Here is a 19,243-nt window from a genome sequence, read left to right as displayed (position 1 = left end):
GTCTCAGTGAGTATACTTCCACAGTCATCATACTTACCTGCATAAGTTCAGTGAGAATCTGTTCTCCCTGTAATAGCACACCATTGGAAATAATGTTTTTTGTTTGTTTGTTTGTTTGTTTGTTTAACAAGGCTTTGGCTGGAATGTCCAATTTGAGAGACATGATTAGACCTGATATGACCATGTGGCTTTAAGGAACTAAGATTGACTTTATGAAACATGGAGCCAATAAAGCCCCTTGGAAATGTTGGCCTGATGCCTTCCCAGCAGACTTACCAGATGAGTAAAGAATGTCACTTCTGGGCAGGTGCAGGGACTTCAGGATATCTTGGGGACCTCCTGGGGAGGAATTTGCCCAAATCTACAAGTATTGCAGGCCTGTCTGATGAAAGTACTTGGCTTGGCTTCTGGCCTGGAGAGGCCAATCAGTTCAGTCTCCAGTTCAATCTGGAGATTCCTTATAACAGGTTCCAGCAAAGCAAACTTTAAAGATTCTTAGGATCAATCACTATTCTTGCTGAGCTTATGTAAATCATTAGGCAAAGTTTCTTAAAACTGGACTTGTTCTGCAAACGAATTAGTCTTGATTTGCTATCTGTGGAAATGAGGGTTTTTAGAGAGAAAAACTACGTTTCCATAACGCAGCTCTCTGGATGTTAATTTCTAGTTCTGTTTGTCTTTAAATGTTTGCTGTTTTCCTAAACTAGACACCTTGAGCTAAACTTCAGAAAAATTGTCACAATATTTCATGTATAGAAAATTTTCTGTGCTTGTTATTCAGTGGAGACAATAAGTCCCCATGGGCATATGATTATTTAAATAACTGGAAAATGGGATGGATTCCTCCAATAATTGTATGCAAAGATTTTCTCACTGTAGACCTATGAATAGATAAAGACTATAGTGCTTTATTATTCACTGGAGGCCAGGTTAATTCCTAAATCTCTAAATATGCCAACCATATCCTCCCTCCACCTGATCTGACAGTTGCTAGAAACCCACTCCATGTAAACCCAAAACACCTGGTTTATTAAAGGATTGAAAATCTAATACAGCAGAGGATTTAACTCCAAAATGGAAGGACCCCTACTGGGTATATTATATACTCCCACTGCAATAAAGTTGAAGGGGAACACTTCATGGGCTCCTCTATCTAAAATAAGACCTATATCCCCTTTCCAGGAATTCAATGAGTAAATGAATCTGCCTTCTTATTCCTGTGAACCTGTGGAAGACATCAAACTTCTTTTAGGATGGTTGTACCTTTCTTTTTCATCTTCCTTTCCCAATTTCTACTAACAGTTCTTTCTTGCAATGGGCCATTCAAAAGGATCACCACAGACTTTCAGTTAACAAACCAGAAAAACCAGTCAGATTCCTGCTGCCTGTTCCCAGAAGCATCCCAGGATGTTTCAAGCCTAATATCTGAAAAATCTCACTGGCAGTACTGAGAGACACTGGATTTATAATCTGCTCTAACCATTAACCAGTATTTTTCTTGTTTTTATAAAAGTACTGTTTTTAGGGGCGCCTGGGTGGCTTGGTCAGTTAGGCGTCCGACTTCGGCTCAGGTCATGATCTCGCGGTCCGTGAGTTCGAGCCCCGCGTCGGGCTCTGTGCTGACAGCTCAGAGCCTGGAGCCTGTTTCGGATTCTGTGTCTCCCTCTCTCTCTGCCCCTCCCCTGTTCATGCTCTGTCTCTCTCTGTCTCAAAAATAAATAAACGGTTAAAAAAAATTTTTTTAAAAAAGTACTGTTTTTAATTACCGCCTGGCTTACTAAACAAAACAGAGTCTATATGATGGCTATACACCATGTGTTACATGGTTAAGGCCTTAAGTGACTCTCAAAATACCATTATATTACTAAATACTAAAATAACTCAAATTCATAAAACACTTCTACAAAACAGAATGGCTTTAGATGTTTTAAGTGCTGCACAAGGTGGAACTTATACTCTTATAAGAACAAAATGCTGTGTATACATTCCACACTACAACAAAAATATTTATGGATTTCTTACTAACATGAATACTCAACTTGGCACATTAAACAATCCCTCTCTTTCCTTAGTGATGGGTTAAAGTCTTGGACTGGAGAATTTTTGTTAGCTTTGTTAGGACTTTTAATGAGAGCTAATCTTTCTAGTTATTCTACTTAGGTTTTGCTGTTTTCTCCCAAGTCTCTCTGCTTGGTACCAAGACTCCATTACTACAATAACTTCAAGCCAACACATGATCCTTTCTACTCAAGGTGGTTCATACACGTTGTCCACCTTGGATTCAGCTGCCTCACCTTAACTGCCCTGTATGTTCCCTAAGGGACCAATATTGACCCATAGGTAGGGACAACTCTATGCCCCTACTCAGCAGAAAGAAGCTATAGAAGATGAGACCTTCCTTCAACAGCCTTAAGATATAAAGGTCAAAATTGTTCAGGGGGGGATATGATGAGGGAGGGTGGAGCAATCTGAGGGCAAAACAGGCTGGCATATCCCCTTCCCCCAGGTGGAATATGTGTGGTATTCCTCAAACACTCCTGGCTACCCAAGTACAAAGGAAAGGTGTTTAAGTGCTTGCCATGGCGATGTAGGAAACTGAGACAAATGAAAAATTAATCCTCTTTCTGCCTACAGCCTATAGGCAAGTCCTTGAAAACAGCAGAGTGACCTAACTCTAGGAGCTCAGCTGCCTCCTTAATGACCCATTGCTAGGGGCAAAGAGAACCTTAGGTTACCATTATCCCAGCTTCCAGGACCTGTAAGTCTATTTCCTTGATCTAAACTGCCATGAGTTATATGCTGGCAATCATATTCCAAGTTTATGACCCTGATATGCTGAAGGGTCTCATGACTGAGGTTTTATTCAATGGTAATAAGTGGTGTTTCCCTAGCAACAGGGAGCCCCTCAAGGTCCTGGAAACCTTGCTTCCAAAATACCTTAGAGACTTTATCCCTGATGGGTAGGGATATATACTATATAATCAGCTACCCATCACAACCCCAGTGCAGCTCTTCCTGCCCCTGGGTCCTGTCCCTGTGCTTTAATAAAATCACTTTTTTGCACCTTTTTGCAACTTTGGTGCACCTTTTGCACCAAAGACATCTTCAGGAATTCTTTCTTAGCTGTTGGCTCTGGACCACCCTACCAATACCCCAAAACTTCAATACACATTATAGATTATCACACACATATTTCTGGATTTATAACTGACCTGAATACTCAAATTGGTGCTTTAAGCAATCCCCCTCTTTCCTTTAATGATTGGCAAAACTCCTGGACTTGAGAATTTTCATCAATTACACAGGACTTTTTTTTGACAATTATTTTTTCTATTCTAATTATGTTTTGCTGTTTCTCCCATGTCTTTGTCTGGTGACAAGACTCCATCACTACAATAACTTCAAGTCAACAGATGATCCTTTCTACTCAAGGAAGTTCATACTCATTGTCCACCTTGGATGCAGCTGCCTCTGCCTTCTGTAACTCTTCTATATATTCCCCAACTGATCAATATTGACTCATAGTTAGGGACATTTCTACACCTCTACTGAATAAGAAGTTACAGAAGATGAAACTTTCCATCTTCAACAACCTTAAAGATGTAAAGGCCAAAATGGTTTAGGGGTGTTATGTTGAGGGAGCAAAAGTCAAGCTGAAGGCAAAGTACAAGCTAGTATTACCCTCCCCCCACCCCAGGTGAGATGTGTGTGACATGCCTCAGGCACTCCTGGCTGCCCAAGAACAAAGGAAAGGAAAGAAAACAAATGGTTAACTGATAGAGATCCCAGTCATGCAGGACATGAGTCTCCATCAGTTTACAAGTATCTTAGTAAATTAGAAGAAAAAGGCAATCTTATCAATAGCCTAATCTCCAGAAACCTATAGATTCAGTTTCCTGGAGCCCCCACATCACCCCTCATAGTAATATGGGGAAGAAAGGCAAGAAGGAAATAGCAGGTAACATTAAATTTCCAGATACCTTGCAGCCCATTGACAAATAATTGAGGCTGGCAGAGAAGACTATTTCACAGGGAAATCCCTACTGTCTTAATGTTAATGTTTTGCTAGAGGGAAAAATATCTTAGCTTGACAATAGCTAGGCCTCCAGTATTCTGTAAATCTTCTTTAGCATATTAACATCTCTTAGAAAACTTCCCTTGACTACCTCTTCCATGGCTGTGGTGTATAACCAGTCACTCCTCACAGTCCCAATATAGCTCTTTCTGCCCATGGATCCTGTCCCTGTGCTTTAATAAAAGCACATTTTTGCACCAAAGATGTCTTCAAGAATTCTTTCTTGGCCCTTGGCTCCAGAACCCCCCCTCCCCCATCACCCCAACACTTCATCACGGGTGAAGTGGGGGTGCCAGCAACTCAGCCCCCAACCCTCTCCAGCTGCCTGGCTCTGGCTGGGCCTCTGCCATTGGACCATTCAGCTGGTGGCTGAATATGGGTGTGAGATGTGAGATGTGGCCCCTCAGTGTGCTAGGAAGCAGGGGCAAGTGAGGGCTGCTGCTGGTGTGGGGTTGGGCCTGGAGTTGGGAGCTAGAAGCGTTCAGTCAGACTGGACTCTGCTTCTATGGCCTTCATCCCTTTCTAGGGATCACAGTTTCTGGAAGTGATGCTAATAGGAGCCTGCCTTTTGCTCTTTTCCCTCTCAGATGGCCCAGAGGTCAAGGAACACACAATGGGGACCGGGGGACATATGTTTATTTAGCAACCAAGGAGGGGTTCTGTCAGCTGGGCAGCTGGGGAGCAGCTGGTGGGCTGTGCAGTGAGAAGGGTCCCCTGGTTCTCTCAGTGGTTTCCAGGCTGGTGGAAACATCTGGGCGGTACCCTGGGCAGACAGCAGTGGGAGGGGATGGGGTAGAGAGAGCCAAAGGGCACCTGAGAGGGAGTCAGGGGAATAGAGAGGGTAGCAGTGCTGGGCAGGTGGGACAAAGGCAGACCTGGGACCCCCCTCCAGCTGCACCATGGCTCCCATCAGCCCCCTCTGCAGCCATACTTACCACACACTTGCTCATTTATCCATGCACTCATCTGTGGGGGACAGAGTGGTCAGCATGGGCAGAGATGTGTTTGTGGGATCCCTGACCTCTAGGGCCCCTGCACTGCCTCTGGGATGCCTTGGCCCTAGGTTGGCCCAGCTACAGAAGCTCTGGAGATCCCCTCACGGATGGTATAGCAGAATGATGGATGATGGTGCAGGGGACTGAGGGAGAGGCTTGAGGACAAGAAGACCTGGGTGACACCCATTCTCCAAAGGAGGCCGGTGTGGCCCAGCCACAGTTCTGATTGGGCACCAAGCCTTCTGCCTGTTTGCCTGCTGAGTCCTGACAGACCCTCAGCCTTGGGGAGGCACTTGCGCAGGCCAGGCTGCCTGAAGACAAGGGCACCTCCCAAGTCAGTAGTGAGCCAGCCCCAGGGCGAAAGGGAGGTGGCCCAGGAGAAACGAGCCTGGGCAAAGGGAGAGGTGACCAGGCAAGGAGACGGAGGAAACTTGGCCCCAGATGTGTAATTCTCATGTGGGCAGGCCTGAGCTATTGTGAAGGAGGAATATTTGGGAACCAGAACCCTGGGTGTGGCAGGGTCTTCCTGAACCTGAAGTGGCTCCTGGGGCTCCAGTAACTGTAGCAGGGACCTGGGTCCCTCCTCTACCCCCTTCCCTAGTGAGGCAACATCAGACCTGGCTAGTCCCCAAGTGCCCTTCCTCTCTTCCCAACTGGTGACTACCGATGGGGATAAGGAAGATGATGTGGTCTTCGGTGAGTCCCAGGGATTTGGCGAAACTGATGAAGACTTCCTTCAGCACAGAAGGCAGGTCCTTGTTCCTCCCTGTGGGCAAGATGGCTGGTTAGTGGCTGGCAAAAGTTCCATAAATATTGTTGAACATGTGAATGAAACCTCAGACCCCTTTCTCATGAGAGGTTCTGTGGAAAGACCCCTGCCCACCACCCAGGGACTCAGAGTAAAGGGGATGTGAGGACTGGATGTGATGGGCCTCTTTTCCCCCAGCATGAACAAGAGCCAGGTCTCAGAGGGGGTAAGACACACCATAGAGTGTAACCTTGATGTACTCCTGGTTGTTGAAAACTTTCTTGAAGTACAGTATGGCAAACTGGTTGTAGTTTGTGGTCACCACTCGGGTAGTGTAGTTCTGCGTTCCAGTGTAACCTGCATGGTGGATAGTGAGGGATCAGCATGCCCTGGCCAGGCAGAGGGAGCTATTGCTTCCTCCCTGGCCTCCACAGTTTGGTATCTGCATGGAGGGGCAGGGAGGTCTGGGGCCTTGGAGATGCACCCCACTCAGGACTCACGCTCAATATTGCTCAGGTTGAATTGGCCTAGATGCAAATTTGGGATGAAAATTTTGGTCCAGTGGTCACAGTTCTGGTCCCTGTGCAAAAAACAGATGGGTGGGTAAGAAGGTGACAGCCCACCATGCCACAGCAGGAGACTCGCACCCCACCCCTGGTATGGGCCTGGCTCTTTCCCAGTGAGCCTATCCCTGCCTGTCCCTGCCAACTCTGCCCTGAGTCACCTGACCTGCTCAGACTCTCCCTCCAGCACCTGTTGTCCTTCCTTCTTCTGGGCTGTTTCCCCTTGGTCACCTTCCCTCTATACTGTCTTCCCCCACATGTGGCATTTGTCCCTTATTCTTTTTTTTTTTTTTAACTTTTTCTAGATGTTCATTTTAGAGAAAGAGAGAGACAGAGCAAGAGTGGAGGAGGGGCAGAAAGAGAGGGAGACACAGAATCCAAAGCAGGCTCCAGGCTCTGAGCTGTCAGCACAGAACCCTATGCGGGGCTCAAACCGACAAACCGTGAGATCATGACCAGAGACAAAGTTGGACACTTAATCAACTGAACCACCCAGGTGCACCTGTCCCCTATTCTAATCTTGTAGGCTCCTGCTGTAACCTCTCCTGGGGGGATTACCACTGAGGCTGTAATCTGCTGGATGCCAAAGACTCCCTTAGTTGTTGGGCCAACCCTGACCTCTCACCTGTGTCCCATCTGGTCCCATAGCACCCGAGGCCTGATCTCCCCACACCTGTGTTTCTTTCTTCTGCTCTTTCCATGACAGATGCAAGAGCCCCACCCAAGTAGAGGGCCAGAAAGTGAGAGGAGCTGGATAATCCTTGGCTCCTTTCTCTAGGTCCTAATCTGCCCCCACTCTGGTACTCTGGTCATCTCCCACCTATGACTTGATCAGCCTCCTGGGCTGCACATCATCATTCCTCTTCCTGCTGCAGCCACACCCACTCCTCACCAGTACCCGAGGCCCCCCGACACTGTGGTCACCGCCCCTCTCCAGACCACTCATCAGCTCCTGCTCAGGACAGCCATGAGATGTCTTGCTGTTTCTTGAAGAAGTGGCTCTCTCTGCGTCAGTCCACCAGCCCTGTCATGAAGGTCCCAAACCTCCTTCTGACGCAGGTTGTTTTCTCAAGGCCTGATCCACAGATCACCTCCCTGGAAGCCCTTGACAAAGCCCTAGATAGGATCCCAGGCTGGATCGAGCAACCCTCCTCCCATTCTAGGATACCCCGAGTTCTCTTTGTCTTGTCACTGATGACCACCTTTGTTCCATCCCCATTACTGTTCTGTGTCTGTGCTGAAGTGACCAAGAAATGTTGATCTAGTGAATGAAAGAAGAAATAAATACACGGATCCAGCATAGGATGAATGATCATCTTCCAGCTTTGGTCACCCCTTGGCTATGTCTTCAGTATGCCTCTTGGACTCCCAGGGCAGCCCTCTAGGCCCCACATGTTCCCCTAGTAGGTGGTATCTCTCACCAGACCACGGTAGAGGTGACATTGTAGCTGTTGTCTTCGTTCAGCACGTAGGTGGCAGTATACATCTTCAACTGGCTGTGTTTTTCTTTATTAAATTCGTTCCCTGCCAATCCTAAGACGTACCATTTCCCCTGGAACTACAATGTGAACTGATGATAGGCAGAGCAAGAAGATGCCCCAAGGGGGCCTCCTGCTCCATCCCTGCAGGCAACTCTAGGCAGCCTACCATGAACAAGATGTCCCTCACCTGGGCTGGAGGAACCCAGACTGGCCAACAGGCTGCTCTGATAAAGCCAGGAGAAGCTGGAGCCCATCAGGACAGGCTGGAGCCCTGAGTGTGTCAGGGACAGGGTGACACTTGGCAAGTGGCCAGCTGGCAACCATGAGTCTCAGTTTTCTCATCATGTAGAAGGCCTGAAAATGTTCCCACCTTGCATGGACTGGTGGGGATTATGGAAGAGAGTGTGACCTAGTGTAGTTCAGTTCAGCTGACCCTCTTGGCAGCAAGGTTGCATATGGATGGGGGCATGAAGTATTCCTACCATGAGGGAACCCAAGGGCAGACTGAGCTAAAGCCTGAGCCCATACTGCCTCTCCTCTCCTCTGTTCACACTCTTTCCAGGGCCTGCCTGCAGCTGCCCCTCCAGGTCACTTACCTTCTCATTCTGGAAGTCAGACTGCAGAGGGACCCTGAGTAGAGGTGGGGCTGGGATAGGGTTTGGGGTGGAGTCCTGAGCTTGGGTCTGCAGGGCCCCCAGCAGGGCAAGGCCCAGCCACAAGAGACCTAGGGCCATGACTTCAGGGCCAAAGAAGCAGGCAACATTCCAGACGTTACCTGAAAGGGGATGAGTGAGGAGCCTTCTGGGGGGATGCTATTTATGGTCTCTGTGTCCAATGGCTCACCCAGGGTGGAGCAACTTATCCTTTGCCAAATCTTGGAAGGGTGAGGCAATTGCCAGCAACTCATGCTGAGGATCATGGCAAGCTCTCTGCCCTTTCCCTCAGGTCAGGATTATGCAAGATGAGGGGCAGGAAGGTCCAGGAGGCTGGAGGATGCATTCCCCATATCTCCACATCTCTGGCAAGGACACTGACTCCCTCCACACTCTCTTCTCCCTGGTTAGCACTGTGTGAGGACAAGGGTCTCTGATCTGGACCAGCTGTCATCTCTGACCTCCAGGAGCCTCTCCCTGGGGCCCAAGTGCACGGTGGGGTAAGTGTGGTGGGACCCCCATCCTGCACCTGATGAAAGCAGAGAATGCCTCAAACCAACAGAGCCCAAGCTGCTTTGTGTTTCTCCAAAGGGACAGGGAAAGGGAGGCAACCCAAAGGGACATTCCTGGTAGGGAAGGACAGAGTGTACCCTGTGCTGCTCATGGAGCCTAGATCCTGGCCCTCCCAGGGACCCACCCTAGGCCATGGCACAGGGTGAAAAACCCTTCCCCTCCCCCTACCACCGAAGGTCTACTGGGGAATGTTCCTGATGAGGGAACATAAGGCAAGCTGAGGGGAAAACACATGCTAGCATGCTCCCCTCCCCCCAGGTGGGATCTGTGTGACATTCCTCAGGCACTCCTGGACACCCAAGAACAAAGGAAAGGAAAGAAATCAAATGGTTAAGTGATAGAGAACACACTCCTCCATCAGTTTACCTATGTCCTAGTAAATTAGGAGAAAAGGGGAATCTTATCAAGAGCCTAATCTCCAGAAAACTACACTCCATTTCCTGGAGTCCAAATATCGCCCTCCCTCCATAGTCATATGGGGAACAATGGCAAGAAGAAAATGGGAGATGGAATTAAATTTCATTATGACCTACAGCCCATTTTGACAAACACTTGAGGCACACACAGAGTATAACATTTCTCCAGGAATTCCTTACTGTCTGAATGTTAATGCTTTGCTAGAAAGCAAAACGACCTTAGCTTGACAACATCCAGGCCTCCAGTAATGTGGGAGTCTACTTGAGCATATGAAAATCCCTTTAGAAACTTCCTCTTGACTTTATGTCCCCCAATCCCATGGTATATAACCAGTCACTCTTCACAACCCCAGTGTAGCTCTTTCTGCCCAAGAGTCCTGTCCCCGTGCTTTAATAAAATCACCTTTTCTGAACCAAAGATTCCTCAAGAATTCTTTCATGGTTGTGAGCTTTGAATCCCCAGCATTCCAGAGCCCCATCATTCCCACCATGAATCAGCCCCTTCCCTCCTCCACGTCCCATTGGCAGGGTGAACCCAGACCTCAGCTGGCCCTAAGGGACTTGGCCTCTCTTGTGGGCCCAATGAACTGAAACCCCAAGCTAGGCATGCAGCCACAAATTGGACAGCTTGCCATAGCAGAGCTCTGAGGCTACAGTCTCTGTTCCTTCCTGGTGGGGGACAATGGGAACATGCATCTGCATGGTGTGAAATGGGGTGGGGGCTCAGGAACCAAGGAGGGCTCTCTACCCTGCTGCTCTGGACACTGGGTACTTTGGGTCACAGTGAGTGCAAGGACTCAGCCTCATCCTTGAGAGATCACTGATACCTTCTGCCATCTCTGGCCATAGTCTTGACTGTGGAGCCCAGAGCTAGGACTGGACCCCTTAGAAGTAAGCTCCTGTCATGGCTGATCCTAGCACTGTCCTGGAGGGGGAAGGGCAGTTTCCTCATGGGGGCTTGGTTGTCCATGGGAGGCAGTGAAGGGACCCAGCCCCCAGGGCAGTATCTCCTAGATGTCACCTGGAGGGCCAGAGGTGATGGAATGCCTGACGTGATGCTGACCATAGGGCTGACAGGCTTCAAATGACACTCCCAGAAACCTCATTGGCTCTGTCACCTGCTGGAGGGGAACCGGCTCCCCTCACATGGGCTTTGGGTGTGGACCTGGAGATAAGTTGACTCTGGGTGAATAGGGAGCATAATGTACAAGCTAGAACCCCCCAGCCCCCACTCTCAGGTGGGATATGTGTGACATTCCTCTGGCTGCCCAAGAACAAAGGAAAGGAAAGAAAACACATGGTTAACTGATAGAGATCCCAGTCATGCAGGACATGAGTCTCCATCAGTTTACAAACATCTTAGTAAGTTAGAAGCAAAAGACAATCTTATCAATAGTCTAGTGTCCAGAAGCCTATAGACTCAGGTTCCTGGAGCCCCTATTAACACCCTCCCCACCATGGAGATGCAGGAAGAAAGGCAAGAAGGAAATGGCAGGTAAGATTAAATTTCCTGATACCCTGCAGCCCAGTGACAAATAATTGAGGCACATACAGGGTACAACATTTCCCCAGGACCCCCTACCATTCCTAATATAAATGTCTTACTAGAGGTAAAACAACCTAAGCTTGACAATAGCAGGTCCTAGGGTAGACTAGGAGTCCTCTTTAGCATGTCAGACTCCTTCTGGAGGCCTCCTTCCCTTTTGACTTTACTTCCCCTAACTTCCTAGTATATAAACAGTCACTCTTCCCAACTTCAATGCAGCTTTTTTCTGCCCCTGGGTCCTGTCCCCATGTTTTAATAAAATCTTTTTTTTTTTTTTCACCAAGACATCTTCAAGAATTTTTTCTTGGCTGTCAGCTCTGGAACCCTCCCCACCCCACTCAATAACCTCACCATTTGGCCTCCAATGTGGGGTGTGGGTCTTTTCATCTGGACTCAGAGCTTCAGTGCAAACTTGGTGAGCACTTTCTCTTTGCTTCCTTTGCTCTTATTTCAGGGGCTTTTCAAGGAGTCTGGTCTTATTAGAACACTTTCCTGTCTCCATTGCTCAGGCTGTACTCCTGTAGCCCGTGACTACTCTATGGGGAGGTGAGAGCCTGTCTTTTGGCTACAAGCGAATCCCCAGGCCAGAATGGTAAAAAGGCCCAGAAACTTGTGCCCTCTCTTTATTCCTGTCCTTATACACGGTCATCTGTGTTGGGCATGGGACAGCCACCTAAGTGACTAGCACAGATGCAAATCTTAAGACTCCTGTGTGAGGTTTCCTCCTCATTGGTCTAAAGTATCCCATCCACATCCCTGGCCTAGCTGCTTTTGGCTGTGGGCCGTCCCCTGCAAGCCCGCAAAACCAGTACCTGATTGAATATAAACTCAACTGGGAACCATTTCCTAGGACGTTGGCTGTAAAGACTGTATGTGTTGGACTGTCACTGAGATCGTGATGGGTTTCTGTCTTCACTGTTTTCAATGTCCTCTACTAACTACTAATAAAGTAACAAAATTGGGCAATTCCCCTTTGTAAAACCTTTCCAGTTATTTCCATGGGTTAAAAATGGTGGTTTCTGCAGCCTTCTCAGCAAGGCAAACTAGGTCCTTCTGCTGGCCCCTATTTGTAAGCTAGGATACAATGGGAAAGTGGGGGGGACACCACCATCCCTCCTACAGAAGCCCTTAATGGTTGGTGATCATAGCAATTTGGTTCAAGGTATGCCTCAGCTCAGTTTGACACCTCAGGAACCTCTGATACATCCTGCGTGGGTGATGCCAACTGGGAGTGGAGGTGGGGGGAGGGTGGATTTTCGTGGTAATGGACTTTCTCTACTTTTCTGTCTCTAGGAGTAGGACAGGAGCTTCTCCTCAGTACCCAAGGACTCTCCCTTGGGATGCCTTTCTAACCCACTGGAAACAAATTGGATTGCAAAATTTAGGAAAGGGTTGATGTCATGTAACTGTGTATGGCCTTAGTAGGATCTAGCAGTTAGAGGTCTTCTGCAGGAAACAGAATCAATGCACAGAGGTACCCTAGGTCCAGGCCTTCACAGATCTAGGTCAGGACCTGGACCAAAAGCCTCTTGCAGAATGCACTTGCCCAAATGTGTTTGGCTAGTAAACTCCCTCCGGGCATAGTGGATGTCCTAACAGGCCTCCTCCTGATGGAACTCAGGTGCTAGTGGAAGCAAAGGCCCTCCCTGACAAAGGGGACGCTGACTCTTTCTCTCTGTTCCTCTTCCTAATAGATGTGGGAGTCTCTCCCTCATTCATTTCCTGAGTATTGGCTATAATTGGAGCCAACTGTGGGTAGTCTACCTTGAGACATGGACTTTAAAGACTACTCCCAAGCAGCTGCCCAAACTCCCTTTGTTTCAGGGAAATCCCTTGTCTTCTCTAGCCTGACACAGACTCCCTATTTCCACTTTGATGGAAAACAAACAAACAAACATGGCATCTCCTCTTTCCCAGCTGACAAAGTTTAGAACCAGAAATCCTCTCTCTCTGCCTCTGGCATTTCGCCTCTTCTGCCTTCCCTTTTCCCTCCTCCTGTTTCTGCATCACCCTCTGTGTGACCTACATAACTGGCTTCTATACCATCCTCCCACCCTCGATGTCAAGGAACGATGAGCACCCCTTTGGATCGCCCACTTCAGATTCCCCCACTGCTGTCCCAGGTAAAATGTGACAATGGGGAACAAATTGATTGTCTTTTAAGTGAACGCAGGTGGAACGTATTCGACGTTTAAGCTTATTTAAGTTTGTTGGTTTAACTAAGATAGATATGTATTTAGAGTTATCAGCATCAAATATAAAACTTTATTCTACCAAGGTTTCCTAAAGATCAAATAAGCTCATGTCTCTGTTGCAATTTGTTAGCAACAAGATGACTTAAAATAATGGTTAATTTTGCGTATCTCAAAGTTTTCATGGATAATTGTTAAGAGAGCTTGCAAAGTCTTTGGTAATCTGACACTTGAGTAAATGGGATTGAATTCATTGGATATCTAGGTCTTTTCCAAATAGAATGGAGTGCTAAAGCATTGATTACTGAACATAGATTTGTGCTTTTGACTTCTTAATGCAGAGAAAGTAGGAATATTTGGGTCTTGGAAAACGTGCTTTGTGGTTAATTGATTCATGAATTTGCCATCTAAAGGATTCTGGTGTAACAGTTTAGAATTGGGTCCTACTTAGTCTCAGCTGGAGAGTAAGGTTTCTAAGAGTCAAAATTCTGCTAAACATAATTAAGACTGATAGAAATAAGGAAAGTCACTCTATATGTAAAAAAGTAGGAATGTGTTAAAAAGATAGAAGGAATGGAAATGTATTTTTTGTTTTAGTAAGAGAAAGTAATTCTGTCCTAAATGAGACTGGTTTGGAGAAAAAGGGCTTGGGAGAAAATGTGAATGAAAGGAAAGTTGTAGAAGGTTCATGAAGGAAATCTTTGGAAAGGAATTTTACGTGTAGTTAGGACAGACTAAGTTGCAATGAGTGGATTTTTAAAAGTACACTGGTATAAGGTTGAAATTCTGCATTTCTCTCTGTTCAAAAGACAAAGTTTTTTGATGGTTTGGATCTTGATAAATAATAATAATAATAATAATGATAATACACAAAGATTGTTTTCTGTTTTGTCTGCCGGGAAACCACAGCTTTAGGTTTCGTCTTTATCAGGTCATTGATCGCTTAGCTAAAACTTCTCACTGTTAAAGGAGCTAAGTTTTTCTAACAACTGTATAACCCTACATATTTGCCTTTGGAATCTCTTATTGCCATCTTGGTTAAATAAATATTTTAAAGCGTTAAGATTTGTAATGATCTGAATCCCATTTCAGATGTGCTCTATAACTTTCTAAGGTTTGACAAACTTCCCAGGAATTAAATTGTAAAGAAAGTCTTTGTGACCAATGAGGGCTTTTTATTAGGTATGTTAAGTGTAAACCCTGTTAAAGAATGGTAAACCTTACTTTATATTGCTTGGGTAAATGTTGTAACTGTTCAAAGATATGTGCAATCCCTAAAGTTTAATATGTTTTTGTAATAAAGTTGTCACTTCACATTCTGATTATCAAAGTGTTGTGTATCACAGAAATAACTGAATTTCCCTATCAATTGTATCATAACGAACTCTCATCAGATTGCTAACCATGTCCATTTGTGAGTTTTGTCACTTATAATTATTGCATTTATTCTCTTTCAAAACGTGTTTCCTCTTCAAGAGGATTTATAAAAAGGGCATTTAGGACAAATTCAGGCATTTGACAGCTTTAAAATCCTAAAACTAAAACAGGTAAGAATTTCCAGAACTAAAAAACTGCATTTGAACTGAACAACAGTTAGTAATATGGGACTAAATGAACTGAGAAAGGTTATAGTTTTGGTGACTCTTGTGGGAAACATTGCTGGCTCTCTAATGTTCGCTCTTCCAGATTAAGGAAACTTTCTCTTAAGATATTTATAATGTACAGAAATGTGATAAAATATCCCTCTGTAAATAAATTGAAACATCTAACTTTTCTCTCTACCTGAATGAACCCTCTGACATTCAAAAAGTCTCAGTGAGTATACTTCCACAGTCATCATACTTACCTGTGTAAGTTCAGTGAGAATCTATTCTCCTTGTAAAATTGAAAATACTATTTATTTTACTACGGCTTTGACTGGAATGTCCTATTTGAGAGAAATGCATAGACCACAATATGACCATATGGCTTTAGGGAACTAAGGTTGACTTTATGAAACATGAAGCCAATAAAGCCCCTTGGAAATGTTGACCTGATGCCTTGCTTACAGAGTTCCCAGCAGCCTTACCAGGTGAGTAAAGAATGTCACTTCTGGGCAGGTGCAGGGACCTCAGGATATCTTGGGGACCTTGTTGAGGGGAATTCACCCAAATCTGCAGGTATTGCAGGCATGTTTGATGCCAAGTATTTGGCTTGGCTTCTGGACTGGAGGGGCTACTGAAAATTCAATGTAGATTCTTTATAAAAAGTTACAGGAAAGCAAATTAAAGAAGATCTATATGATCAATCACTATTTTAGCTGAGCTTATGTAAACAATTAGGGCAAGTTTATGAAAACTGGACTTGTTTTACAAGCAAATAAATTAGTCTTGATCTGGCTATCTCTGGAAATTAGGGTGTTTAGAGAGAAAGAAATTGTTTCAGTAACTCACTGTTACAAATGTTAAATTCTGATTGTCTTTAAATGTTGTTTGCCTAACTGGACAATGTGAGGTAAACTTCAGAAAAATTATCATAATAGCCACAGGTATGGACAACCTTTTTGCTTCTTATTCTGTGGGAATAGTAACAGGACCCATTGGGCATACAAGCATTTGAGCAACTGGAAAGTGGGGTGGACTCCCCCAATTGTATATGAAAAGTCTTTTCTCACTGTAGACCTATCAACAGATAAAATATATTGCTTTATTCAATCATTCATTTGAGGCTCAGTTAATTCATGAATTTCTAAATAAATATGCAAAATATATCCTTCCTACACCTGATCTGACAGTTACTAGAAACCCACCCCATATAAACCCCAAACTCCTGGTTTATTAAAGGGTTGAAAGTCTAATACAGCAGGGAATTTAACTCCAAAATGCAAGGGCTCCTACTGGGTCATATTATGTACTCCCACTGCAATAAAGTTAGAGGGGAACACTTCATGAGCTCCTGTATCTAAAATAAAACCTGTACCCCCTTCCCAGGAATTCAATGAGCAAACTAATGTGCCTTCTTATTACTGTGAACTTGTGGAAGACCTCCAACTTCTCTTAGGATGGTTGTACCTCTTTTTTTTTTCATCTTCTTTTCCCAATTTCTACTACCAGTTCCTTATAACAATGAGCCATTCAAAATGATCACACAGACATTTGAGTTACAAACCAGAAAGACCAGTTTGATTCCTGCTCCCTGTTCTCACAAGCCTAACGTCTAAAAAAAATCTCATGGCAGTACTAGGAGACACTGGGTTTGTTATCTGCTCTAACCATTAACCTGTATTTTTCTTTTTTCTATAAAAGTACCTCTTTTTAATTACCTGCTGGCTTATTAAACAAAACAGAGTCAATATGATAGCTATACACTCCCTGTTACACAATTAAGGCCTTAAATGACTCTCAAAGTAACATTATATTGCTAAATACCAAAATAACCCAAATGCATAAAACACTTACACAAAACAGAATGGCTTCAGATGTTTTAAGTGCTGCACAAGGGGAACTTAAACTCTCATAAGAACAAAATGGTATATATACATTCCAGACTATAACAAAAAATTTTCAGGATTTTAACTGACATGAATACTCAAATTGACACATTAAACAATTCCTCCCTTTAGTGATGGGCTAAACTCTTGGACTGGAGGATTTTTGTTAGCTACCAAAGGACCTTTCATTTGAGCTAATCTTTCTAGTTATTCTGCTTAGGTTTTGCTGTTTTTCCCCAAGTCTCTCTGCCTGGTGCCAAGACTCCATCACTGCAATAACTTCAAGTCAACACATGATCCTTTCTACTCAAGGTGGTTCATACACGTTGTCCATCTTGGATTCAGCTGCCTCACCTTACTGCCCTGTATGTTCCCTAAGGGACCAATATTGACCCATAGGTAGGGACTACTCTATGCCTCTACTCAGCAGGAAGAAGCTAAGGAAGATGAGACCTTCTTCCTTCAACAACCTTTAAGATATAAAGGTCAAAATTGTTTTGGGGGAGATATGATGACAGATCATGTAGCAAACTGAGGGCAAAACAGATTGGCATATCCCCCCTCCCCTAGGTGGAATATGTGTGGTATTCCTCTAACGAACACTCCTGGCTACCCAAGAACAAAAGAAAGGCATTTAAGTGCTTGCCATGGTGATGTAGGAAATTTAGGCAAGTGAAAAATTAAATCCTCTTACTGCCTACAGCCTGTTGGCAAGTCCTTGAAACCAGCAGTGACCTCCCTTAGGAGCTCAGCTGTCTCATTAATAACACTTTGCTAGGGGCAAAGAGAACCTTAGCCCAACATTATCCCAACCTCCAGGATCCTGTAAGTCTATTTCCTTTATCTCAACTGCCCCAAAGTATATGCTAGCAATCATACTCCAAGTTTATGTCCCTGATATGCATCTGAAGGGTCTCATGACTGAAGTTTTATTCAATGGTAATAAGTGGTGTTTCTCTAGCAACAGGAAGCCCTTTAAGGTCTTGGAAACCTTGCTTCCAAAATACCTTAGAGACTTATTCTATCCATGACACCCTCCATCCTGAGGGTATATAATCAGTTACCCATCACAGCCCCAGTGCAGCTCTTCCTGCCCCTGGGTCCTGTCCCTGTGCTTTAATAAAATCACCTTTTTGTACCAAAGACATCTTCAGGAATTCTTTCTTGGAGGTCAGCTCTGGACAACCCACCACCACCCCAAAACTTCATCAATATACATTCTAGATTATCACAACATATTTCTGGATTTCTAACTGACCAGAATACTCAAATTGGTGCCTAAAACAATCCCTCCCTTTCTTTTAATGATTGGTTAAACTCCTGGACTTGAGGATTTTCATCAATTACAAAGGACTTTTATTTGGGCATTTCTTTCTTGTTATTCTAATTACGTTTTGCTGTTTCTCCCTTGTCTCTCTGCGTCATGACAAGACTCCATCACTACAATAACTTCGATCCAACGGATGATCCTTTCTACTAAAGGAGGTTCATACTCATTGTCCACCTTGGATGCAGCTGCCTCTTCCTCTGTAGCTCTTCCATATGTTCCCCAACTGATCAATATTGACTCATGGATAGGGACATCCTATGTCCCTACTGAGCAAGAAATAGCTACAGAAGATGGGACTTCCACCTTCAACAACCTTAAAGATGTAAGGGTCAAAATTGTTTAGGGGTGATATGATGAGGGAGAATAAGGCAAGCTGAGGGCCAAGTACAAGCTAGTATTACCCCTCCCCCCACCCCAGGTGAGTTGTGTGTGACATTCCTCAGACACTCCTGGCTGCCCAAGAACAAAGGAAAGAAAACAAATGGTTAACTGATAGAGATCCCAGTCATGCAGGACATGAGTCTCCATCAGTTTACAAATATCTTAGTAAATTAGAAGAAAAAGGCAATCTTATCAATAGCCTAATCTCCAGAAACCTATAGACTCAGTTTCCTGGAGCCCCCACATCACCCCTCATAGTAATATGGGGAAGAAAGACAAGAAGGAAATGGCAGGGAACATTAAATTATCAGATACCCTGCAGCTTATTGACAAATAATTGAGGCTGGCAGAGAAGAACATTTCACCAGGAACTCCCCACTGTGTTAATGTTAATGCTTTGCTAGAGGGAAAAATACTTTAGCTTGACTATAGCTAGACCTCTAGTACTCTGTAAATCTTCTTTAGCATATGAAAATCTCTTTAAAAACTTCCCTTGAATTTGCCTCCTCCAAAGCCATAGTGTATAAACAGTCACTCTTCACAACCCAAGTGCAGCTCTTTCTGTCCATGGGTCCTGTCCTTGTGCTTTAATAAAATTACATTTTTGCATCAAAGACGTCTTCAGGAATTCTTTCTTGGCCTTCTGGCTGGGCCACTGCCATTGGACCTGCTGCAGGTGGCTGACATGGTGTAAGATGTGAAATGTGGCCCCTCAGTGTGCTAGGAGGCAAGGGCAAGTGAGGGCAGCTGCTGGTGTGGGGCTGGGCCTGGAGTTGGGAAGGTTCAGCTAGGAGTGTTCAGTCAGACTGGACTCTGCTTTT

The 19,243-nt window shown here is 45.0% G+C and overlaps 1 protein-coding gene across 3 annotated transcripts in view; it reads right to left on the bottom strand.

Annotated features, from left to right (window-relative positions):
* LOC125921766 (neutrophil gelatinase-associated lipocalin-like) overlaps positions 1 to 8,765 on the bottom strand; it is a 57,136-nt gene extending 48,371 nt beyond the window's left edge. Inside the window, exons 1-7 of one of the 3 annotated variants that reach the window (XM_049629426.1) lie at positions 8,459 to 8,682; positions 7,803 to 7,939; positions 6,319 to 6,398; positions 6,056 to 6,175; positions 5,735 to 5,836; positions 5,011 to 5,041; positions 4,700 to 4,888 (exon numbers count right to left, since the gene is read on the bottom strand). In XM_049629426.1, coding sequence (XP_049485383.1) covers positions 5,022 to 5,041; positions 5,735 to 5,836; positions 6,056 to 6,175; positions 6,319 to 6,398; positions 7,803 to 7,939; positions 8,459 to 8,596 — 597 coding nt within the window. In that variant the 5' untranslated portion in view covers positions 8,597 to 8,682 and the 3' untranslated portion in view covers positions 4,700 to 4,888; positions 5,011 to 5,021. Of the gene's footprint in view, positions 1 to 4,699; positions 4,889 to 5,010; positions 5,042 to 5,734; positions 5,837 to 6,055; positions 6,176 to 6,318; positions 6,399 to 7,802; positions 7,940 to 8,458 lie in introns of those variants that run through there. The other 2 variants (XM_049629419.1, XM_049629435.1) reach the window with 2 other exon arrangements.
* Between the last annotated feature and the right edge of the window lie 10,478 nt (positions 8,766 to 19,243).

Source organism: Panthera uncia, chromosome D4 (genome assembly GCF_023721935.1).
Source record: "Panthera uncia isolate 11264 chromosome D4, Puncia_PCG_1.0, whole genome shotgun sequence".
NCBI classification, from domain to species: domain Eukaryota; kingdom Metazoa; phylum Chordata; class Mammalia; order Carnivora; family Felidae; genus Panthera; species Panthera uncia.
Note: the sequence above shows the minus strand (reverse complement) of the source record. Positions and strands in the feature narration are given on the sequence as shown.